Raw genomic sequence first — 22,322 nt, 5'->3', positions numbered from 1 at the left:
ATGATGGAGTCCATTGAAGACTTTATAATACACGTCTCTGGAATGCAATATAAAATAGTGTATTCCTCTACCACTGCCACCAGTAAATATGCTCTATAATGTATATCATTTGAAACTGGGTTCAGGTTATTGATCTAATTCATTTACTTATTTATTTTCTTAGGAGAACCCATAAGAGTTAGAATATTTATAGTAAGTTGTTGGCAGAAGAGCCAGCATTTTCTTCTTGAAAAAAACATGATGGTACTTAAAAGTTTAAAGACAATTCTTACTCCCTTTCAAGAGTGGCCTGGGTAAATTCTGAAATCTCCCTGCTCCAACCTCAACTCCAAACATGTAGAAATTTGGAAAAGAGTTTAAAGTAAATTTTTAAAAACACACTTCTAAGTCTCCAGGTGTCGTAAATAAAGGCTATCCAGATATATGGAGTAAGAAGGATTTGAAGCCCCCTGACACAAATGGTTACACAACCAGATGTAACACTAGGGGTTGAAAACTGAAGTGAGAACAGGAGCCGAGGCAGCAAGCTTTGACCCTGTCGCTGAAAATAGATTCCTTATAGTAAGGCCAATCTCCAGATAAACTCTGGTGCCTGGCCAAGGATGCAGCATGGAATTAGGCTGCTGTTTTAAACATGGCGGAAACAACTTCAACCATAACAAATCAGAATCTTTAGCCTGTATCATTCTTTGGAATGAGATGAAACATGTATAACTTATGCAATGAGGAAATTCAGAGATAAGACCCTAACACAACACATAACTGGTCCAGAACTCATGGACTCAAAATGGTCTCAGCAGAAGCAACCATGAAATGGCTTTAGGGATACTACTCCAACCATGGGAAAGTATGGGAACTTTTCAAAAAACAGGGCCTAATAAGATTTAGGTTCTTTCAATATGAAAAAAAAAAGTGTCACCTTGAAAAGGATTTTAAAATTATGCCAAGCCTTAAGAGAAAGAAAAAAATTACAGAAAGTAATAATGCAAAATTATAAAGGAGAACCAATATATTTGAAAAAAAAGAATAGAAATTCTCAAAAAGGAAAAATATAGTCATTAAAACATAAACACAATGGGCAGGTTAAACAGTATTCGATAACCAAAACAAGAGGAGAATACATTAGAAGATAATCCTGAGTAAACCACTTAGAATGTACTAGACAGGAATAAATAGAAAAATTGGAGGAAAAGATGAAATACCCAGAGGACAGAAGAGGAGACCCCAACAAATGTTTAATAGAATTTCCAGAAGGGGAGAGAAAGGGATTATGGATACATAACATTAAAAAAGATGGCATTAGAAAGTTTAGGAATCAAAATGAGACATTGGACCACACCAGGGAGCCAAGAGTGCCTACAGCTGCAAGCAAGAGAATTGCATTCATCATCCATGTGAAATCTAAACCCCCTCGTGATGTAGAGAGGGACTGGACATAGCCATCCCAGGCCCACGAGATGGAGGAATAGAATATGGATTAGAATGGAATTACTGTTGTTCTGCTGGGAAATTATTGTGATTAGTAAGGGAAGAAATTATAGTAGTGATGTGGAGAGGGTGGCCACAGTGGCTGCTGATGGTCAGGAGAGGGAAGAAGAGATATGGTGTGGGGGCATTTTCAGGATTTGGACTTGTCCTAGGTGGTGCTGCAGGGATGGATACTGGACGTTGTGTGTCCTGCCATGGCCCACTGGGTGGCCTGGGGGAGAGTGTGGACTACAATGTGGACCACTGTCCATGTGCTGCAGCTGTTCTCCAGAATGTATTCTTTGGGTGCAGTGGATGTGCCACAATGATGGAAGAGTTTGTTGATGTAGGAGGGGTGGTATGGGTGGGGTGTGGGTATATGGGGACCTCATATTTTTTAAATGTAACATTTAAAAGAAAATAAAGAAAAAAAATTAGACATTGGGTATAGATTTAAGAAGAACAATGAATACCAAAGGATATATAACAACAAATTGATACATATTGACATCATACACTAACTACCAAATATAGAGGAAAGTTAGGAAATCTTAAAAGCTACTGGAGAAGGTTTTAATTCTAGTAATGGAGAACTATTGGACATAGTAGGAGATAGTTTCTCCTAATGAAAGTAATTAGTAAATCTGGATAAAATATAAACAACAAGTGTGTAAACACCAGAGAACTGCCAAGGCCATTCTGAATTATGGAGAGAAGGTCCCAAAGAAGGATAGTTAGAGAAGTAAGCAGAGCATTTGGGGATTCTTTGTCCCTATGTATATTCCCATTATGGACAGGCAACTGAGAGGTAGAAAGTTGAGCAAGCTTTGGGGATTAGGAAAAACATTATACTTGGGTCACTCAAGGAGGTAAGGACACTGATAAATCACTTATATTTTGAATTGGTATCCCAAGGGATCATAGCCTATGACTAAAGGGTATATAATGAATATACTGTAGTAACCCTCATAGAGATTATAGCCCAGTTTTGCATCATCTCACTTATTCCATTAAGATGAGCCTGAGGTTGAGAGTGCTCCTAGGATTAATCTAGCAGATAGAAAAAATGTTATCCAGATTTCAAATTAGCTCTACAACTTCTCATATGTATATGTGTGTGTGTATATATATATATATGTATATGTATATGTGTAGGTGTGTGTATGTGTGTGTGTATACATATATATATATATAAACTCATACTGTTTATGTGTATGTGTGTGCCTGACCATATATAACCAGGTATATGAGGAGATAACACAACTGAAAAATGAGATAAATGAGAGAAAATAGAAATAGAGCCATAGGGGATTTAGATAATGGATTTTTGGACACAGACTTTCAATTATATGTTCAATTAGTTAATAAAAAAAAGATAGGGGAAGTGGATGTGGCTCAAGCCATTGGGCTCCCATCTACCATATAAGAGGTCCAGGGTTGGACTCCTGGGGCCTCCTGGGGAAGGCAAGCTGGCCCACATGGCAAACTGGCCTGAGCAGAGAGAGCTGGCCCACATGGAGAGCTGAAGCAGCAAGATGATGCAACATATAAAGAGACACAGAGGAGAGACAATAAGAGATGCAGCAGACCAGGATGCTGAGGTAGTGCAAGAGATTGAGCGCCTCTCTTCCACTCTGCAAGGTCCCAGGATCCATTCCTAGTGCTGCCTAAGAGAAGACAAGCAGACTCAGAAGAATACACAGAAAATGGACACAGACGGCAGATAGCGAGCACAAAACAATGAGGTGGGGGGGGGGAATAAAAAATAAATCATGAAAAAAAAGATAGGTTGACCATGTGTCCATCAATGGATGAATGGATAAACAAATTGTGGAGTATACACACAATGGAACATTATGCAGCAGTAAGAAGAAATGAAGTCATACAACATATGACAACGTGGATGAACCTGGAGGATATTATGTTGAGTGAAGCAAGCCAGACATGAAAGGGAAAAATACTGTATGATTGCCCTATTATGAACTAAATATATCATGTGAAATATAAATATGGTTAGAATTGTATATATAAGATCATTTTTCCTTGAAGCTGAACAAATGTAAGTTAATACTACACAAAGTTAATATCAGACAAAAAAGAATTATACTAAGTGAAGGAGACCAGATTCAGAGTACTACATATTGTATGATTCCATTATATAAAATGTAAATATAAATAAATTCATAAAGATGAAAGATTGTTATATAGTCTGAGGAAAGAATGTTAAGGGGTTTGGAGTCTATCTTTTTGGAGTAATGAAATTGTTCTAGAATTTTTAGGATGATGAATATACAAAATTGTGAATACTAAAAGCCATTGATTATACACTTTGGATAGAATAGACAGAAACAGCAGCTAGGCACATTGAGGGAAGCATAGAGAGATTGAAAGGTGAGGACTTTTCTTGTTTGTCTTTTTGTCTGTTTATTTATTATTATTAATATTGAAAATGCTCTAATAATGATTGAATTGATGAATGTACAACTATGTGATTACAGCACATACCAATGATTATATATAGGAATTGTATGTTTATTAATATGTATCAATAAAATTGATTTAAAAAATATAGGTTGAAAATTTCAGCGGAGAACTGGAAAATTTTAAAAAGAAGCAAATCAAAATTTTAGTACTAATAAAATAATAAGAGGAATTAAGAACTCAATGGATGGGTTTAACAAAAGATTAGACATAGCTGAAGTGCGCACTGGGGAGCTGGAAGATAGTTTAAAAGAAAATCTCTAGAATAAAGGAAGAAAAGCCAGAAAGATGGGTGTGACAGTTTCAAGTTCTTTTTGGAATTCCAAAAGATTAGGTTCTTGAACTAGTCCATACCTGTGACTGTGATATTTTTGATTACATTATATTCACTCTGATTAGATCACTTTCAATTCAATTGCTTTAGGGTATATGACTAGAACATGTCAGTGAGACACAGTGCAGGTTAGGTCTCCATGCTCTTGCAGGGTCTTATATAACTGATAACCAAAGAGAAAGGAGACACAGAGAAAGGAAGTCACCATATTGATCCTGCCATGTGAAAGAGAGGACTGTGGGAAAACAGAGAAGCACTGAGAGGCTGAGAAAGGTCCCAGAGTATGGAATTAACAGAGCACAGAGGCACAGAAAGAGGCCCCCAAGAGTCTTTGCCTGAGGAGCAACTTAAGGCTGAAGAGACAAGCTCTGCCGTATGCCTGATCATCCATAGCTGAATTCTGGGAGATGGTGAGTCTTGAGAGGGAGGCGGGGACCTCAGCAGAGATCTCCTGCCATCTTGCCTTGCCACATGGCTGGATGCCAGTATTACCAGTAGCTCATTTGTTGAGAAAGCATCTCTGATAAAGCCTTGATCTGGACATTTCATGAACTTGGAACTGTAAAATTTTCCCCTCATAAAATTTCCATTAAAAAAGCCAACCCATTTCTGGCACTTTGCATTGGCAGCCCTGTAGCAAATTAGGACAATGGGAAATACATATGGATAAGGTGATATATATACATATATGAGTATGTATATGTATATTATATATATATGCACACACATACACAAACATACATGTGTTTCAGTGACATGTATATGAGAAACTGTATATGTGCTACAGTGAAAGGTCTACCATACATATACAGTTGGAATCCAAGGAGAATAGAAAAAAAGCAATATTTGTATAAATAATGACTTTTTCTAAAGTTATATACAATATCAAACTACAGATTTAAGAAGCACTATGAGCCCAAGGAAGGACATGGGTCCAAATGCAAAGAAGTGAGATGTGAGTCTATCGCATCAATTATTTATGTGTCACCCTGGTAAAGAAAACTGACATAGAAAGGGAATAGCTGTAATCTCCTCTGTTATTGGATCCCTCCTGATATCAATATGATGCAGAGAAGAAAAAATTCCTTTGCAATGATCAGAACCCAATTTATCAAAGAGTTTGAACATGCCACCATCCACATGTGAAATATATTTCAGTTACTTACAGTCCCAGAGCAGTGCCTGGCATGCATTGTCCGGTAGGACATTTATTTATTCTGCTCTTCTTCATTTCAGAGGGAATGAAGAAGAGCAGACTAAATAAATATTTGAATAGACGACTGTATTCTGTGAAAAGAACTGGCCACTGTACCTGAGTGAAAGTGAGCTGCAGTCATTCCTTCACGTAACCAAGGGCAGGGCCCATCACCATAGCATCTCAGAAAAAATCTCCAGTGAAATGCAAATGGGCGGTTGGCGAGGAGAGGGAGGCCTCTTTGCTGAGGACGCTGCCTTTTAGGGCGCGTGTTCTAGGTTTGCTTTGACCTCCATGGCCTCCCTTGTCATTACCTGTTGTCCTGCTCCTATCAGCTGCTGCATTAGCGTATGGGCTGAGCTCTGATGGGGTGGCTAGGATTCCCAATGGAAGGTTTCATTCATTATTCAGTCTTCCAGCATTTCACTGGCTCTCTCTGGCCTAGCGTCAAGTTTTGGAGGGAAACAGAGTGGGCAGGTGAGGCAAGAGCCTGGAAATCTGTTCTGGGGCCTGATGTTGACTGAGCCTACTTTGTGGAAGTTGTTGTCCGGAGATTAAAACAAAGGGGGGGGGGCAGAGTCCAATTGGTCATCTATGCTATTTGCTGCGATTTGACTTTTTTCTCTAAATTAGTATTCCAAAATTAGCCAGTCATTCAGGTGAAGATGTACTCAAAGAGTCTTGAATTCCAGAGAACGCCATTCCCATTTTCTCTCCATCTCTTTGGAATATGAATGACAAATAAACATTAAAGAGTTTTGTGCTTTTGGAATGTGAGGTTTCTATTTATTTGTCATGTCATCATTCATTTTTGTCCCCATGGTTTCTCGCCATTGGCTGTCAGCCAAAGATATACTGATCTCCCTAATTATCAACTGCTGTGGAAGCTCATTCTTTCTTTCAATAAGCACATACTTTGTGGTCACTATGTGCCAGGCACTGCTCTGGGACTATGGAGTAACTGAAATATATTGTAGTGACATTTAACATGGCCGATTTAAATTCTTATATTTTCTTTTCTTTATATTTTATTTTATTTTTTATTATTTTCTCTTTTTTTTTAAAGATACATAGATCACACACTTTTATTAAAGATACACAAATCATACAAACGGTTACATTTAAAAATATGAGGTTTCCATATACCCCAATCCGCACTTGAATTTAACTCCTTTCTCTCCTCCATGTTTTCCTGTAAGGAAAATGTGAAAAACACTTATACCTTACATGAAACCACACAATGTGATCAATATGTAATTTGAGGGCATTGGCGGGCTTATCTCTGAGAGAAGGCTTTGATTCTAATGGAGCTGCCTTGTGGATTCTGTGCAGGAGATGACCTACAGGTAAAATTCTAAGTCATGCTCCCTGGAGCAATTAGAGTGCACAGCCTGGAATGGACTCTTGCATTTTATTGGCATAGGGTGGAGTTAATAAAGCCATCACAAAGAGATGTGTCAACGTCCCTGGAGAGGTATTTGGGCTGTTTTCAGTGGTATCAAACTACACCCTGGATTTGTTTTGTACATCCTAAGTGTCGTCATTCAGAAAGAGAAAGAAGACTGCTAATGATGTTCAGAAGGTAAGTCAATAGGAAAAGGTGACATTACTCTGTCCTTTGGAACCTCACATAGTCCGTCAAGGTCCACCCCAGTGTGTATCGCACCTGAGAGATAACACTCAAAACCTCTTACAGAAGGGAGGGAAGGGTTGTTGGTCAATTATCTTATTATATTTGGGCCACACTCACCTCAATAATGTAGGATAACAGACATAAAGTATCTTTTCCTTGCAAGTAAACACAGCGTTTTCTGTAAACATGACAATGGACAGGCTTCCTGTTATCCAACCTTGAAACACAAGTGATTTCCTAGTGCTGGGGGTGGGGAGTGGGCTGACAAATTGGGCAGTTGTTTAATAAACAACATCTCACAGCTGTTCCCAGCAGGAAATGAGGAAGAATGTACAGACAACTGTTGGGATCCCAGATTAGGATACCACCAGGCCAAAGTTTTGAACACAAAACTCCCTTTGCAAAAAGACCTTGATACATCTTAGAAGAGGGAAGTCAAAAGCTGTTTGGACATTCCAAAGGAAAACAGCCCCATTTTATCTGCCCTTTTGATTTAACCGTTAGGTGAATTTATAGGGAGGATGGATTGCATTGGTAGACAAATAGAAAAATGGGAGCTCAGAAAGAGAAGGAACAGATGATCCAGGACTCTGTCTTCCAGCCAGGGGGTGTCCAAAGTGCTCTCATCAATTGGCATTTGTCTATTACTTCATGGCCAGTATACTCTACCAGTTTAGTGAGCAGAAAGAATAGGCAGTGGAAAATCTAAATGCAGGCCACACATGCATGGGCATGAAATGGTTAAAGGGCAAAGCACAGGAATGTTAGAGGCCAAGGGAGATATTTAATAGAAGGATGAGGGTGTTCCCACACACCGATGTTTCTGCACAATAGGGGGACCCCGAGTTTCACTAATCTGCGTTTCTCTTCCCATTATAGACTGTAATAAAGTATCTGCACTGTTACCACAGCTTCCAAAGATGATTGCAGCAACCAACCAGAAATCAAAGCATATTCCCAAGGAAGTGAGACAGAAAGATACAGTGTAATCTAAATAGAAGGAAAGAAAAAACATTCTCTGGGAATAAAGTACGTGTAGCCCATGTTTGCTGAGTTTGTTGAAGCAAATCCCAATCTCCTTAACCACACCTTTTTTTGGAGATTCTCTTTACACGTTGCTGAATGTTAACTTTAAGTTTGAAGCTTGAGCCGGACGGCCAGACTTTGGCGAGCAATACCCTGGCATGGAACTGTAGAGGGCACAGTTAGGAGGGGCGCCTAGGAAAGGATTAAGACATCCTCCGTGATGCTACATCTCAATGAGAGCAGGACAGGATTTCCTAATTGAACTGGCTAGAGATCTTCACATGCCCCTTAGCAATGGGAAATTAACATCGAAGCTGTGTTTATAGTATCCCTTGGCTAAATATAATTATCCTGGAGTTAATTGTATAGTAAACTGTGTAGTCCTTACACAGAGGTGACCCTTGAATTTAAATAGAGGAAAGACTTAGTGCTGATGATCTGGATGTAACTGGTTAGCTGGGATGCTTCACTCGATGTTGTATTTGTAGAGTAAGCACAAGTCTTCTACTTACATGGTACATCTACTTGGGATGGCTTGCATGGGGGCTGAAGGCTATTTACAACCCTCAGGGAGTGTAGACATGGATAATTGGTTATGTGGATCCCACTGACCACTGGAGTTAAGATTACAGTGTCTAGAGAGGACAAGCCAGAGAAGTTTCTGAGCCAGTGCCAGTTTAACAAGGCTATTGCCACGGGCTACATACAACAGTAACTCCCTACTTCAAAGTGGTTGTAGTCTCTTACTGGGTTGTTTTGTTTGACCAGCCCTCCATCCCCCAACACATACACACAATTTTATGAGGATTGCCTCTTCCCCCCCAAATCACAAGATAGTAGCCCTATGAGCCCCAGAGCTGCTGGGAACTCATAACTCTGCCCCCCGCCCCCACCCCCGTACCTCTACTTTGGGCCACTGTTTACTGGATCTAGAATGGGGATTTGAGCAAACTGAGCTCTTCAGAGTCACATCTCCAGGATTTTGAAATTAGGCAAGGAACAAGCAGTTAGTTTCTGTCTGCATGGTAGGATATGTACTATGTAATGTGGGAGATGTTCGTGCCATATTTTTTGGTGTGTGGAAAAAGAAAAGAAAATAAATATTCCAAGAGAACTGAGATAATAGCTATAAAGAAAGGTCTGCCTGGATTTTTGAAGCTTCTTCAGTTGCTTATTTCTTGTTCCTTTCCTAAGGTCTGGCTTATCTTTTCTGGATCTCTTTGAGTTATTATTGAATCTTTGTAATATGAATTTTCCCTCTTATTTCTTAAGCTTGCCTTGGTGGTTCTTTCTAGTACCTTCAAGAATCCTAACTTGGAAAGTGGCTCAAAAATATTGCTTGTTATTCCAAGAAACTTGGGCCAGCTGACAGCTGAGAAATCTTACCAGTGTTTAGTGTCTTCCCTGTTGGATTGTGCCAATGGCTGTCTTTGTTCAAGTCTCTATAGACTTTGTTGGTAATTATTACTAATAGGTGAACCCTAATTTGGAAGGGTGGAATTTGAAGGAGAATTAGATGCATTATACTCATTATTACTAGGTTTTAGATCAGGGGTTGTTAACCTTTTTTTGTTCCAAGTACCCCTTTTCCAGTCAGGCGAAAACCACAGACCCCTTCTCAGAATGGAGCAGCAGATAGTTTTATGACACTCAACATCGGAGGTTGGAGAAATAAAGATAATAAGCTGGTTTTTTTTTCAATTTAAGCTCACAAACTCCTTGATTTAGATTGTGGGGATTTGTTCCCAGTGACTGTTCATCCTAAGAGAACAGAAGACAGAAGCATAATAGAATAGGTACCAAAAATGACCAAAAGTGAGAACTCAGGCTTTTCAGTAAACAAGATGCCACCATGTTGCCATTTGTGTACACCTAGCTCATCTCAATTTATCCTGACAGCAACCCAGTGAAAGTGTTATGAACAGGTATCAGATTTCTCAAATGGAGTGGCTGAGGCCCAAAGACAGTTTTGGGGATCTTTTAAGAAGATAATGCCATAGGAACCTTCTCTCCTGAGCAGTCTATGCCATGCTCATCCACAGTTGTTGTTTTTTAAGGCTCTCCATGTTTTATTTAATTTTCTCCAACAGAAGCATACAGACACAGAAAGAAAATTATCAAATTTATTTCCTCCATGCCTTTCTCTAGAATAATTAGCAAACGAGAACCACTTCCAGGTCCTCATACATTGTAAGCATGTGTGTATGCAGGTCTATATTTAGGCTTTGTAAAATCAAGCTTGCTGAACTTAAGGTATTTCTCTATAGCTTACTGTTGACATAAGGAACATAACATCCTTTCTTGTAAAATAAAAATAATATAAAATGGAGATAAAAGAAAGTTACGGAAGAAAGCAAAAATGTCCGCAGTCAAACCACCTAGAAATAACCTCTACTAATATTTTGACATACTGCTTTTCATGCACCTGTATATTTTTATTGTATGTGATGCTATTTTTGTGCAGGAAATGTTAAACAACCAATCCACAATGTCTATTTAGAAAATCGTGTGGACCGAGATGACATTCTGGAGTCCAGTTTCATGGTGGTCAGTCACCACTATGGTAAAATGCACTCTAAAAATCATATAAGTCTATGAGTAAATCAGGGAATTCCAGGCTTAAAGACAGAATCCTGGGAAATGGCTAGAAATGCAAATTTTCAGATCACCCCAAAACCGTATACCAGTTTTAATATCTAATGTACTGAATAACCCATATATTCTGAGAATAAGAACAATGTAGATTAGCCTATTACACTAACATGTTTATGAATTCAAATAAAGATGATTTTGGGGGAAAAAATCAGTCAAGTTTAATACTGAAACCCAAAATAACAATATGTTCCCCTATTTGAATGTTTAGCTCTATTTTTCTGGAATGGTTCTCTTAAATTGAAGCACATCTACCGCCCACTTCTCTTGAGTTTGACGTGAAGAGAAAACGTCTTAGAGTTGATTACAATAGGGAGGAAGAGGCAGACGGGGCACCTCTGTGTTCCCATGTGGGGCGGCAAAGGGTAAAGCACATCGTGGTGTTTGGAACTAGCAGTGCTCATACATGGGCATGATGGTTGAAAGGGAAAGCCTAAGGTCATGTATATTACTAAAAGGAAAGCTAAAAAGTGCAACATGGGACTGTATAAAACAGTTTTAATTATAAATATAAGGCACACTCATTAAAAACAATTTGGAAAATAGGAAAGTAGGAAAAAATCCACTCCTTACTCTCAATGTTAAAATTTTGGTGTATTTCCTGACAAATATTTTCTTTCTGGGCATTTTTAATATAGTAATAGTCATGCTGTATGTAACAATTTTGCAATTATTCTTGTTGCTTAACTTTACATCAAAAGTATTTCTCTAAGTAATTAATCTTACTGATCATTTTAAATAATTGTACGACACACCAGAGCGTGAATGGGTACTCTGTTTACTAATACATTGTTAGCTATTAAGGGTGTTTCTACTTTTTCACGGCTGTGAATATTCTTAGCAGCATCTTCCAAATTAAAAACATATTATGCCTCTGCATCACCTCCAAGGCAGCTCTTTCCTCTGACTGCACACCCTTCTCATTCCTCTCTTCTAATCCATGTCTGCTTTCTTAAAATCATTTTGACTTCATTATAGGCTGATCATTCCTAATGATTATATTGGTTTAGTTTCTTTTTAAGTTGACTGTAGTCCATTCCCCTCAGGGATCATCAATAAAGCTGGTGCATTGTCACCTGGCATTTGTCCGTCTGTGGCTTTGCTTGCTTCTTATTTTACCCTGCCCTCTCCACCAAAGCCCTTACTATATTGTTGAGCAAATATTATGGATACTAATTACTCATGCAAGGAGAAAAGGGGAAAAGGGGGAAAAGCTGGAAGGGCATGAACAACCACTGCTTTTTAATTCTTTGCTAAACTAAGTTAGAGCTCAGTAACTAACACCAACTTTATTTCAAATTATACTATCAGTTACTAATTTGCTTCTAGCTTAGCAAGGTGCCCGTATTTATTATGCCATAGTGAACTTTCATTGCTTGCTGCTTCCCCAATATCTGTCTTTTATGCACCTATAGTAGTGAGGCAACATACTGTGGAAGTTTACAAATTGATCTTTATGATGGAACACGCGGTGAGCTGTTCAAATGACTCTATATCCAAGAGCAAGAAATCCAACACACTCTTAGACTCTGAGATGGCACATTAATTCTTGAAATAAGATTTTCCTTTGACTGTGTTTTCCTTTTATTTGAGGCTTTATGTCAAGCTAAAACATCATTTTGAAAAAGCCACCAGAGAGTTGAAAATGTACCTGTGAAACCTTGTGAAATTGACGGAATTCTAAGGAGAAGCCACTAGTTCCAATGAGGAGCAAAGTAGAAACAAAGAATGGTTTTTTTCAAATAAAAGGATAAATCCACGGACATTTTTGCCATAGGGCTTGTGTTCTAACTTTTCTTTTTTGTTTCAAACAGAAATATTAAAATTTAGGTTGGGAAAGGAGGAGCAGTGCAAGGATGGAGGAAAGAACTAGCTTTATGATTCTTGTTTTGATGATGTGAATTAACCTTTACCTTCTGAGCAAGCTTCCTTCCTTTGTGCCTTCTCTTTCAGACTTCACGGACAACACACCCAAAGAGTGAGCAGCCTTGACCCAAGCTTACACTGAGATTCACAGAAACTACACAAGGTAATCAAAATCATGTTTAAATGTTTACGTAAAACATTATTGTAATTCATGGTAATTAGTCATGGTGATGAACAGTTTCCTGTAAATAATTATAATTAGTATTATTTTTATACAACCAACCCCCCCAAATTTTACATTTTCCTCCTGTGTTAGGTTTCCAATATCCCTAATCAGTACCAATACTGATAATATTGCCTAAATCTGCATACATTTTCATGAGTATCAGACACATACTCTTTCTCCCACTTGAGCTTTTAAATGGCATTTATGTAAATACTTTAATTTCCTGGTATTTAGCATCTCAATAAATATGTTAAATATGGGAGAGAGGATATAGGAGTTGAAAGAGGATTTGGAAGAGGGGGGAGCTAGAGAGGATAACCTAGGCCTCCAGCTCAGCCCCTACTGCAATTGGGAGTCTGTGATCTTTGGGGTCACATGTGCCCACTTGGAACCCCAGCTCTGCTATGAACTGCCTGGGCTGATTGTGCTTACCTCTCTGATCTTTGGTTTCCCCATCTGTAAAATGGGGAAGATAAGGACTCGCTCCTTAGCATTATTATTAAAAAAAAATGAGATTGTTTGGGAAAAGCCCTGTTCCACATCAGGAGGTTCAGTAAGTATTATATCCATGGGGACATCTGCATTTTGATCATGTTTATTTGACTTAACTTTTATTGCACACCCAACATGTCCAAGGCACTATGCTATATGCCAGTGATATAAAGATATATAAAACATGGTGGCCAGGCTTAAGCTGCCTATTGTATATGGAGAAAGCTTTGGGTTTTAATTGGCTTAACATGGTGATAAGAAGCTATGTCCTCTGTTAGAAAAACAGTAAGACTTTATTTATTAACAATCAAAGAAGAGGCAGAAGTTTCTCCTAAAAATAAAATAGAAGCCTTTCCCAACTACTGTCAAATGATTTGAGGATGTCAGTATGGTTTCAGACTCTTTAAGAAGTTCATGTCATTTGACCCAGGATATACATTTTCATTATTGTATCCTAAGAATATGATTTAAGCAGGTACGTGGTTAAGGAATGGTGTATAAAAACATTATTTATAGCTGATGAAACTTGAAATTACTTTAAATGTTCAGTGATGGGTGAGTTTTAAGTAAACCAAGGGAGAGCTAGTAAGTGGAATATTATTCAGTTATTGAATGTCATGTTTTCAAAGAGTATTTAGCAACATAGAAAACGCTCACAGTAGAACATCAAATGAAAAACTAACACAGTTTAAAAATTCCTCTTTTTCCCCTCCTCCTCTCCTCTCCTTTTTCTATATCTATCCCTCTTTCTTTCTCTGTCAGAAACATACCAAAATATTGATAGTACTTCCTCTTCATATTTTAAATTTTTATTTTTAAAAAACTTCTAATAGGAGCATGAGCGAAGTTTATGATCAGAAAAAAATTTAAAGGGTCTTTATTGTTTATTTATTATTTATTTGACTGCCTGTTTCTCCTGACAGGAAATAAAAGGTCAGGGGGTCAGAAAACAGATCGTTTACTCACAGAACATCTTATCACAGTTGTGCATGGGCTCCTGCATGGCACAGGGTTGGTCCACCACAGAGCGACACTGAAATGTGAGACTCGAAGCTTATGTACCATGGCTGGCATATCTGCCTCACTTTCTCTCTCCATATCTATCTAATCAAACACATCTTCTGTAGAGAGAAGGGAAAGTTTTTTAGGCTCTTTATTACTCTTAGAATGTAAGCAAATAACTCTTATAGAGATAAACCTTTAAATATTTCCACAACAATTCACTGTCTCTAACCTACAAGGTATTTTTACCATTCAATCATCCCTTAATCCAGGTTAATATTAATTTTGGCTCAGAAAGCCCTGAGAGTGCTGAAAGAACCTACTCATGAAGCATTGTTTCCCAACAGTCTTCCACTTACAATGATGATGGAAAAACTGATACTAAGCCTGCTCCCCTGCACTATGACCCAGTATGTTCAGACACTGCACAGTAGGAAGTGCATGACTGTAATCCTTTGTAGAAGGGGAATTAAAAAGGTAAATCCTACAATCACCACAGTTTTCTTTCATGGAAGCACTTTCTGGACCAGCATTCAGGCAAGAGGCATGAAAATAGAGCAGACACTCCATTGGGTGAGAAGATATAAATCTGAATTCAGGGAGGCTGAGGCAGCTCAAATTTAAATGGCTTGATACCTGAGAGGAGGGGGCTTTAAAGAAAAAGATTTCCAGAAATCTACATAAAGATCTTTTAAATCTTCGCTGAGCTTGCATGGGGTGAAACTTCATGAGGCCAGGAGAAGAGTAACTGCTGAAGAGTTATACACTGAACAATCCCTAGAGCTCACAGAGGAGTGGTGGATATTCCAATTCCAGGAGCCAGAGTAGAGAGATGCTATTGATTAGTTGGACCATTCATTATGAACCTCAGAATGGGGGGGGGGGGGGGGGGGGGTTAGTAGGGCTATGCTAGCCAATGACTAAATGCTCCTCTGGACATGCCCTTAGAAATTTTGAATATAAACAGTGAAAAGACCAATCTGTCTGCCAAAGCAAAATTCAAGACTTTTTTTAGAGGAAAGTAACAATGAGCAAGTGATTTTTTACAAAAGTACGAAAGTAATTCAATGCGAGAAAGGATAGTCTTTTTAACAAATTGCACCAGAACAAATGGGTATCATAAGGGGGGATAAAAGAAAAAGAAACCTTAACCCTTGTCTTAAATATGCCTCAAAGTTAGTTCAAACTGGATTATGGTCTTAAATGTAAGAGTTAAAATTATAACATTTTTAAAGAAAACATGGGAGAAGACTAACTTAAGCAAAGTTAACTTAGAACACATAAAACTGGGGTTCTTAACCAGGCGGCTGTGAGCTTGAATTGAAAGTAAAAAAAGAAAACAAAAAACACCACTATTCTTGTGGGGATGTGTCGGTGCAAGTGTGATATACTTATTAAATAACACACAGCAGACTGTGGGTTTAGTGAAAGGTCCATGGTTTTCACCTGACTGGCAAAGGGGTCCATGGAAAAAACAGGGTATGAGCCCCTGACATAAAACATGGACTACAAAGGACAAAACTGAGAAGTTGGACTTCATCTAAATTAAAAACTTTTCTCTTTGATGTCTGCTTTCACTGCTTGAGATTGAGAGGGAATTTAGATATTATGGGGCAAAAGGAAGAAACTTTTGCTTGTAGTTTTAGATACTCCTTGCTTTTTGGAATGAGACTCCTATATCATCATCATTTTTTTTAGTTGTCCTGGGCAAGTCTAAAGAACTGGAGATGGGTATTGGCCACGACTCTGCTAGGGTTCAGGGTTCCACTAGCATATGACCAACACAAAGATTGAAGTCCCTAAAACATATGTTTAATGGGTATAGTGATAAGTATAGGTTCAAATAAAAGGGGTAGAAGAATCATGTGTAGGGAAATTATAAATGAGTCTAACTCTGCTATATTGGGGAAATACTTTATTATATATTCCCAAATAGGGGCACTGAAGAGGTGTTGTTTATGAGGCTGTGTGCCTTGCCCACAGTGTGCAGATGTGACCAGGTCCTCGAGCCCTTTTTTTGAGGCTTTGTTTACTGTGGCAATTTGTGAAATCTGCCTGACCCCTGCATAAGCGAGATCCAAAATGATCTCCTGACTCACTTTGAAATCTCTTGGCCATAAAAACTAGTTTTTATTTAATGTTCCCCCTTTTGGTCAAGGTCTTTTCCACATGCATTGCTGGTGGGCACTTGGTATAAGCCCTCTGTGCCAGGGAAGTTCTACCCCAGGCACCATGTCCCATTTCAGGGGTTGGTAGTGTTTATTCGCTGACTCTGGCTTAGAGAGAAGCCACGTTTAAGTAACAAGGAGGTTTTCAGGAGGTAACTCTTAAGCATTATTGTAATTAGGCTAAGTTTCATTTTTACATCATCCCGACTCCCTCAAGACTGAGGAATGAACAAATGTAAGTGGGCGGGGTAACCATGGACCAATGGACATTTATTGTTACTGCAGTTTTTATTATGTGCAAGAACTTCTAACATTGATAGAAAGAAAGTGGTTACAAGAGGTTTAGAAGGAAGGGAAGCCGTGAATAGATGGAACACAGGGCATTTTGGGCATTGGAATTGTTCTGTATGATACTGCAGTGATGGATACATGACATTATACATTTGCCAAAGCCTATAAAGCTGAACAGCACAAAGTGTAAACCATAAACTATAGACCATGGTTAGCAGCAATGCTTCAATTTGTTTCATCAATTGTAACAAATATCCCTCACTAATATAAGATGTTAATAATAGGGGAATGTGTTTGTGAGTGGGGAGGGGATTCTACAGGAATCCCATATACTTTTGGTGTAAAATAAAGTTAAAAATAAAGTTTATTGTGAATTTAAAAAAAAACAAACTTCTGCTCTTTGAAAGACACAGTTTAGAAAAAGAAATGCAACCTTCAGACTATGAGAAAGTATTCAAAATACATATATTTAAAAACCATCTCATATCTAGATACTTTTTCAACCATTTCATATCTACTTTTCAACTCAATAAGACAGCCCAATTAAAACTGAATAAAAGATTTGAATCAATACTTCAAAAAAGAACATGTTCAAATGAGCAATATTTACATAAAAGATGCTCAATATCACCCAGAAAAGGCCAACTAAAATCACATTAAAATGCGGCTACATATCCACTGGAATGGTTAAAATTAAAAAGACAGACAATACCAAATGTTAGCAAGGATTTGGACCAATTAGATCTCTCAGATATTGCTGATGGGAGTGTAAAATGGTATAAAGCTTTGGGAAAAGTTAGGTTTCTTAGAAATTTAATACATAGTTATATTTTTATTAGATAATCCCACGTTTTGGCATTAACCTTACAGAAAAATGAAAATATATGTACAAACAGAGACTTGTACATGAATGCTTATAAAAGATGCATTCTTTTAACTTGTGAATGAATCAAGAGTGTTACACGTGGTCATGTAACACTATGCAGCATTAAAAAGGAATAAGCTACTGATATACACAAGACATGGGTGAATCTGAAAGAAAAATCTCAAGCAAAAGATGCCAAATAAAATGGAGAACATATTATATGATTTCATGTACATGAAGTTCTAGAAAAAGTTAAATGACTATTGGACAGAAAGGAGATCAGCAATTGCCTGGGACTGCTACTTGGAAGGCAGTGTGGACTACTGAAAGGGCCACACGTGATGATGGTTGCACAGGTCTGAATATTTTCCAAAAACTATTTGAACTGTATACTTAAAATGGGTACATTTTGTGGATGTACCTGAATAGTTTATTAAAAAGTATATAAAATAAGGAAAAATGTCATATATCCTGTAGGTCCAGTTGCCTTGTAAAGGCTATAGGAATGATTATCTAACTTTTCCCATCAGCAGAAAAGAATTAAATGAGGAATTATTATCTTAATTGTTCAAAACTTAAAACAAAAAATAATAAATTGCAAAGAGAAGAGAGAGAGAATAAAAGGTATCACCACTTCTCAATCACCAATATTGCTTCCCAGCAATCTCTGAATAGCACTCTACGGTCTCTTCAATTTTTCTTGGACAGTTTTCACTGGAGATGCAGCATAAGAAGGCAGAAAGAGGGACTCAATTAAGAGATAATAGGAAGGAACCAATGCAACAGCTGAAGGCAAGAGACCTAGACTATTTACCCCTTCCATTTTCAGATAATCCTTGTAGCCATTAATCTTGTCCATTTCTGCCTGACCTTTTAATTCTTAACAAGGTCCGATTTATTATTACCCAGACAATCTTCTCTAAAATGTTGAAACTTTACCCCTTAAAGAAAATCACCATTCTTAGGCATATGAAACTTTAGGTTCTAAATTTAGACATTGCTAATGGTGAATCAAAAAAGAAGTGACTGTTTTAAAGCATACATACACAGCTCTATTTCATTTGTATACAGCATCATAAAAAGATCTCAAACATCTGCTTATTTCACTTATATCTGACACTCATTTCTTTTCTTTTCCCCTGGATCATGTTGTTTTCATTCATTCAACCATTCCTATGTTTACTTATGACTGAGATGGAAGTGAAGCAATGAATGCATTTACAATATTACTCCCTATCATCTGTGGGATAAAAGTTAGAAACAAAACAAAATGAAATCATTTTAACAACTTCTAAAGCCCTTAGGAAATTAAATTTATGGTTGAGATAGGTGGTTTTGCTTATGAATTAGCAGAAGCGGTCATTTGTAATTTCAAAAGTCCTAGAGAGAGCACTTTTGGATGGTGGAGTTAGGACCTCTGAAAATCTGATTCTCTGTAAAAAGTAAAAACATTCTCAACAATTGTCAACATCAGCTTTTTCAAAATCTGCCAATTGTCCAAAGATTGTCATAATATGAAGTGCTTACAAAAGAAAAATGGATGAATCTTGGTATGAACAGTAAGCCATGTGGCATTTTAACTTACATTATTCACATTCCCCTCTTCCCAGCTCTGTTGTCAGCCTTTAACACCAACAGACTTACAATCCTGGTAACCAAGGAAACCAGAAGCCTAGCAACCATTGGTGGGGGCAAAACAGGTTTAGTGTTTCCCTAAAACTCCAACCCCAGAGAACCGAACAGAGACCTGTCTGGAAATTTCCTAGAAACTCCACCTCTCAGGACTTGTCTTTATCTGACCTAACTCTAAGGTTTTTTGTGATAAAAAACTTTTTCCCCTGGGACATTTGTTGAAAATAATCAGAGTCAATTTTTTAACATGGAAACTCCCTGAAGAAGCAATAACAGTTGTGCAAAACAAGAACCTAATAAAAAGAGTTAAAAACAAAAGTTGGCAAATGAGATGTACATAGCAGGCTTTAAAAGTTCCTGATAATTTAAAGATCATGCACATGTCCAGGGCTGTCCACATGCCCAGGAAAGATCTGAGGAGACTTTAATCTAATATATCTGGCTGACCTTAAGTTTCTGCATAAGCAAGAAGCGAAGGCTAAGGCAGAGATGTAACCTGCCTGCTAGACTATTGAATATGTACCTTAATACACAAACAGAGCCCTCAGAAAAGAGTAGAAGACTTATTGGTTCAAGGAGCTTAAGAAAACTTCTGCTAAATTGCTAGCTAATATTAATCTAAATAAGCATAAATTAAATGGCTACACATGACAATGAATACAAAACAAAGAAATAGCTATACAAAAACAAACTCTGGAGAGGGAGGAGAATCTGATTTCCAGAATTTTGAACCAGAGATAGAAAGAAAGAAAAATTCTAGAGAGAGAGGAAAAAAAAAGATAAATAAACAATTCACTAGAGTAGTTCAACAGCACATTTGAGGTGGCAGAAGAAAGAAAATGCACCTGGAGATAGCTCAATTGAGATTATCCAGCCTGAGGAACAGAAATTACAAAGAACTAATGAAAATAAACAGAGCCTCATTAAGCATATGAACATATACGTAATGGGAGTCTGTAGCAGTTTGATATGGTTATGAATTCCAAAAATAGATATTAGATTATACTTGTAATCTGGTCTGTACCTGGGTGTGATTAAGTTATGATTAGGGCTTTGATTGGGCCATGTCTTTAGGGTATTGAGTCCCCATCCCTTGGTAGGAAGGGAATCACAGATAAAAGGCATGGCAAAGGACAGAGTTGAGGGCTTTTGATGCTGGAGTTTGATGCTGAAGCCTTAAACTGGAGCCCCAGGAAGCAAGCTCACACAGGAAAGAGAAGCAAGCCTCAGGATGAGAGGAAACCTGAGCCTAGGAAGAAGCAAACCCTGGAAAGAGAGGAATGCTGAACCCAGACAGAAGCAAGATCCTGGAAGGAAGGAACCCAGGAAGCCTGAACCCTTGCAGATGTTGGCAGCCATCTTGCTCCAACATGTGAAAATAGACTTTGGTGAGGGAAGTAATTTATACTTTAGGGTCTGGTATCTGTAAGCTCCTACTCCAAATAAATACCCTTTATAAAAACCAACCAATTTCTGGTATTTTGCATCAGTGCCCCTTTGGCTGACTAATACAGAGTCTCAGGAGGTGAATAGAAAGATAGAAAAGGGCAGAAAAATATTTGAATAAATAATGATTAAAAATCTCCCAAATTTGGTGAAAAACTTTATACATCCAAAAAGTTCAATAAAATCTACCCTTAGTATATCATAATCAAACTGTTAAATGTTAAAAAAAAGAATATTGAAAGCAGAAAGAGAAATGTGACTCATTTCATAAAAAGAATCTTCAGGAATAACAGCTGATTTCCATGAAAAAATGGAGGTCAGAAGGCAGTGGGATGACATAGACAAAGTGCTGAGAGAGAAAGACTGTTGACCAAGTCTTTTCTATATTCACAAAAACTGTCCTACAAAAAAGAAGCAGTGAAGACATTCCCAGATGAACAAAAATTGAGAGAATTTTCTACTAGCAGATTTGTCCTATAAGAAATACTAAAAGTAGTCCTTCAGGTTAAAAGGAAAGTATGCTAAATGGTAACTCAAATCCACATGAACAAATAAACACCACTAGTAAAGGTCAATATATGTAAACATAGAAGACAATATAAATGTATTTTTCATTTGCAGTTCTTGTTTTCCCATTAGATTTAAAAGACAACTACATAAAGCATGATGATAAAACCATGTTGATGAGTTTGTAATGCACAAGATGTAATCTGTATGACAATAATGGCACAAAAGGGGTGGAGGGAATGGAGATATAATTTTCCATATTTTTTATATTACTAAAATTAAGTTGAAAAAAAATTTAAGACAATAGGAGGAAGTAATGGAAGAAAAAAAATGAATAAAACATTACATTAAAAAAAATATATGAGGACCCATTCAACCCCACCACCCCCACTCCACCACTCCCCCCCCCTAGCAACACTCATTCCCATCATCATGACACATCCATTGCATTTGGTAAGTACATCTCTGGGCATCTCTGCACCTCATGGTCAACGGTCCACATCATGGCCCATACTCTCCCCCATTCCATCCAGTGGGCCCTGTGAGGATTTACAATGTCCGGTGATTGCCCCTGAAGCACCATCCAGGGCAGCTCCAAGTCCCAAAGATGCCTCCACATCTCGTCTCTTCCTGCCATTCCCCATACCCATTAGCCACCGTGTCCACTTTTCCCACTCCAATGCCACCTTTTCTCTGTGGACATTGGATTGGTTGTGTCCATTGCACCTCTATGTCATGAGGAGGCTCAGATTCCACACGGATACTGGATGCAATCCTCCCACTTTCAGTTGTAGGCTCCATGGTGTGGTGGTTGTCCTTCTTCAACTCCGTCTTAGCTGAGTGAGATGAGTCCAATAAATCAGATTGTAGGTGCTGGAGTCTGTTGAGGCTCAGGGCCTGGCTATTTTATGTAGACAGGGATATTCTGCTAATCTGCATTGAACCTTCCATTCAAGGTCATTCTCCAGTTGCATCATCAGTTGGTAGTTGATAGTGGTCCCTCGTTGCCAGGGAGGCTCATCCCCGGGTGTCCTGTCCC

At 38.0% G+C, this 22,322-nt stretch overlaps 1 protein-coding gene across 1 annotated transcript in view; it reads left to right on the top strand.

Moving 5' to 3' along the window:
- Positions 1-12,817, top strand: part of DUSP10 (dual specificity phosphatase 10) — a 66,464-nt gene extending 53,647 nt beyond the window's left edge. Inside the window, exon 4 of the mRNA XM_058275248.1 lies at positions 12,742-12,817. Coding sequence (XP_058131231.1) covers positions 12,742-12,770 — 29 coding nt within the window. The 3' untranslated portion in view covers positions 12,771-12,817. The remainder of the gene's footprint in view (positions 1-12,741) is intronic.
- The last annotated feature ends 9,505 nt before the right edge of the window (positions 12,818-22,322 follow it).

The sequence above is a fragment of the Dasypus novemcinctus genome, chromosome 13, assembly GCF_030445035.2.
Source record: "Dasypus novemcinctus isolate mDasNov1 chromosome 13, mDasNov1.1.hap2, whole genome shotgun sequence".
NCBI classification, from domain to species: domain Eukaryota; kingdom Metazoa; phylum Chordata; class Mammalia; order Cingulata; family Dasypodidae; genus Dasypus; species Dasypus novemcinctus.
The sequence above is the reverse complement of the archived record's forward strand: the minus strand, read 5'-3'. Positions and strand labels throughout refer to the sequence as shown.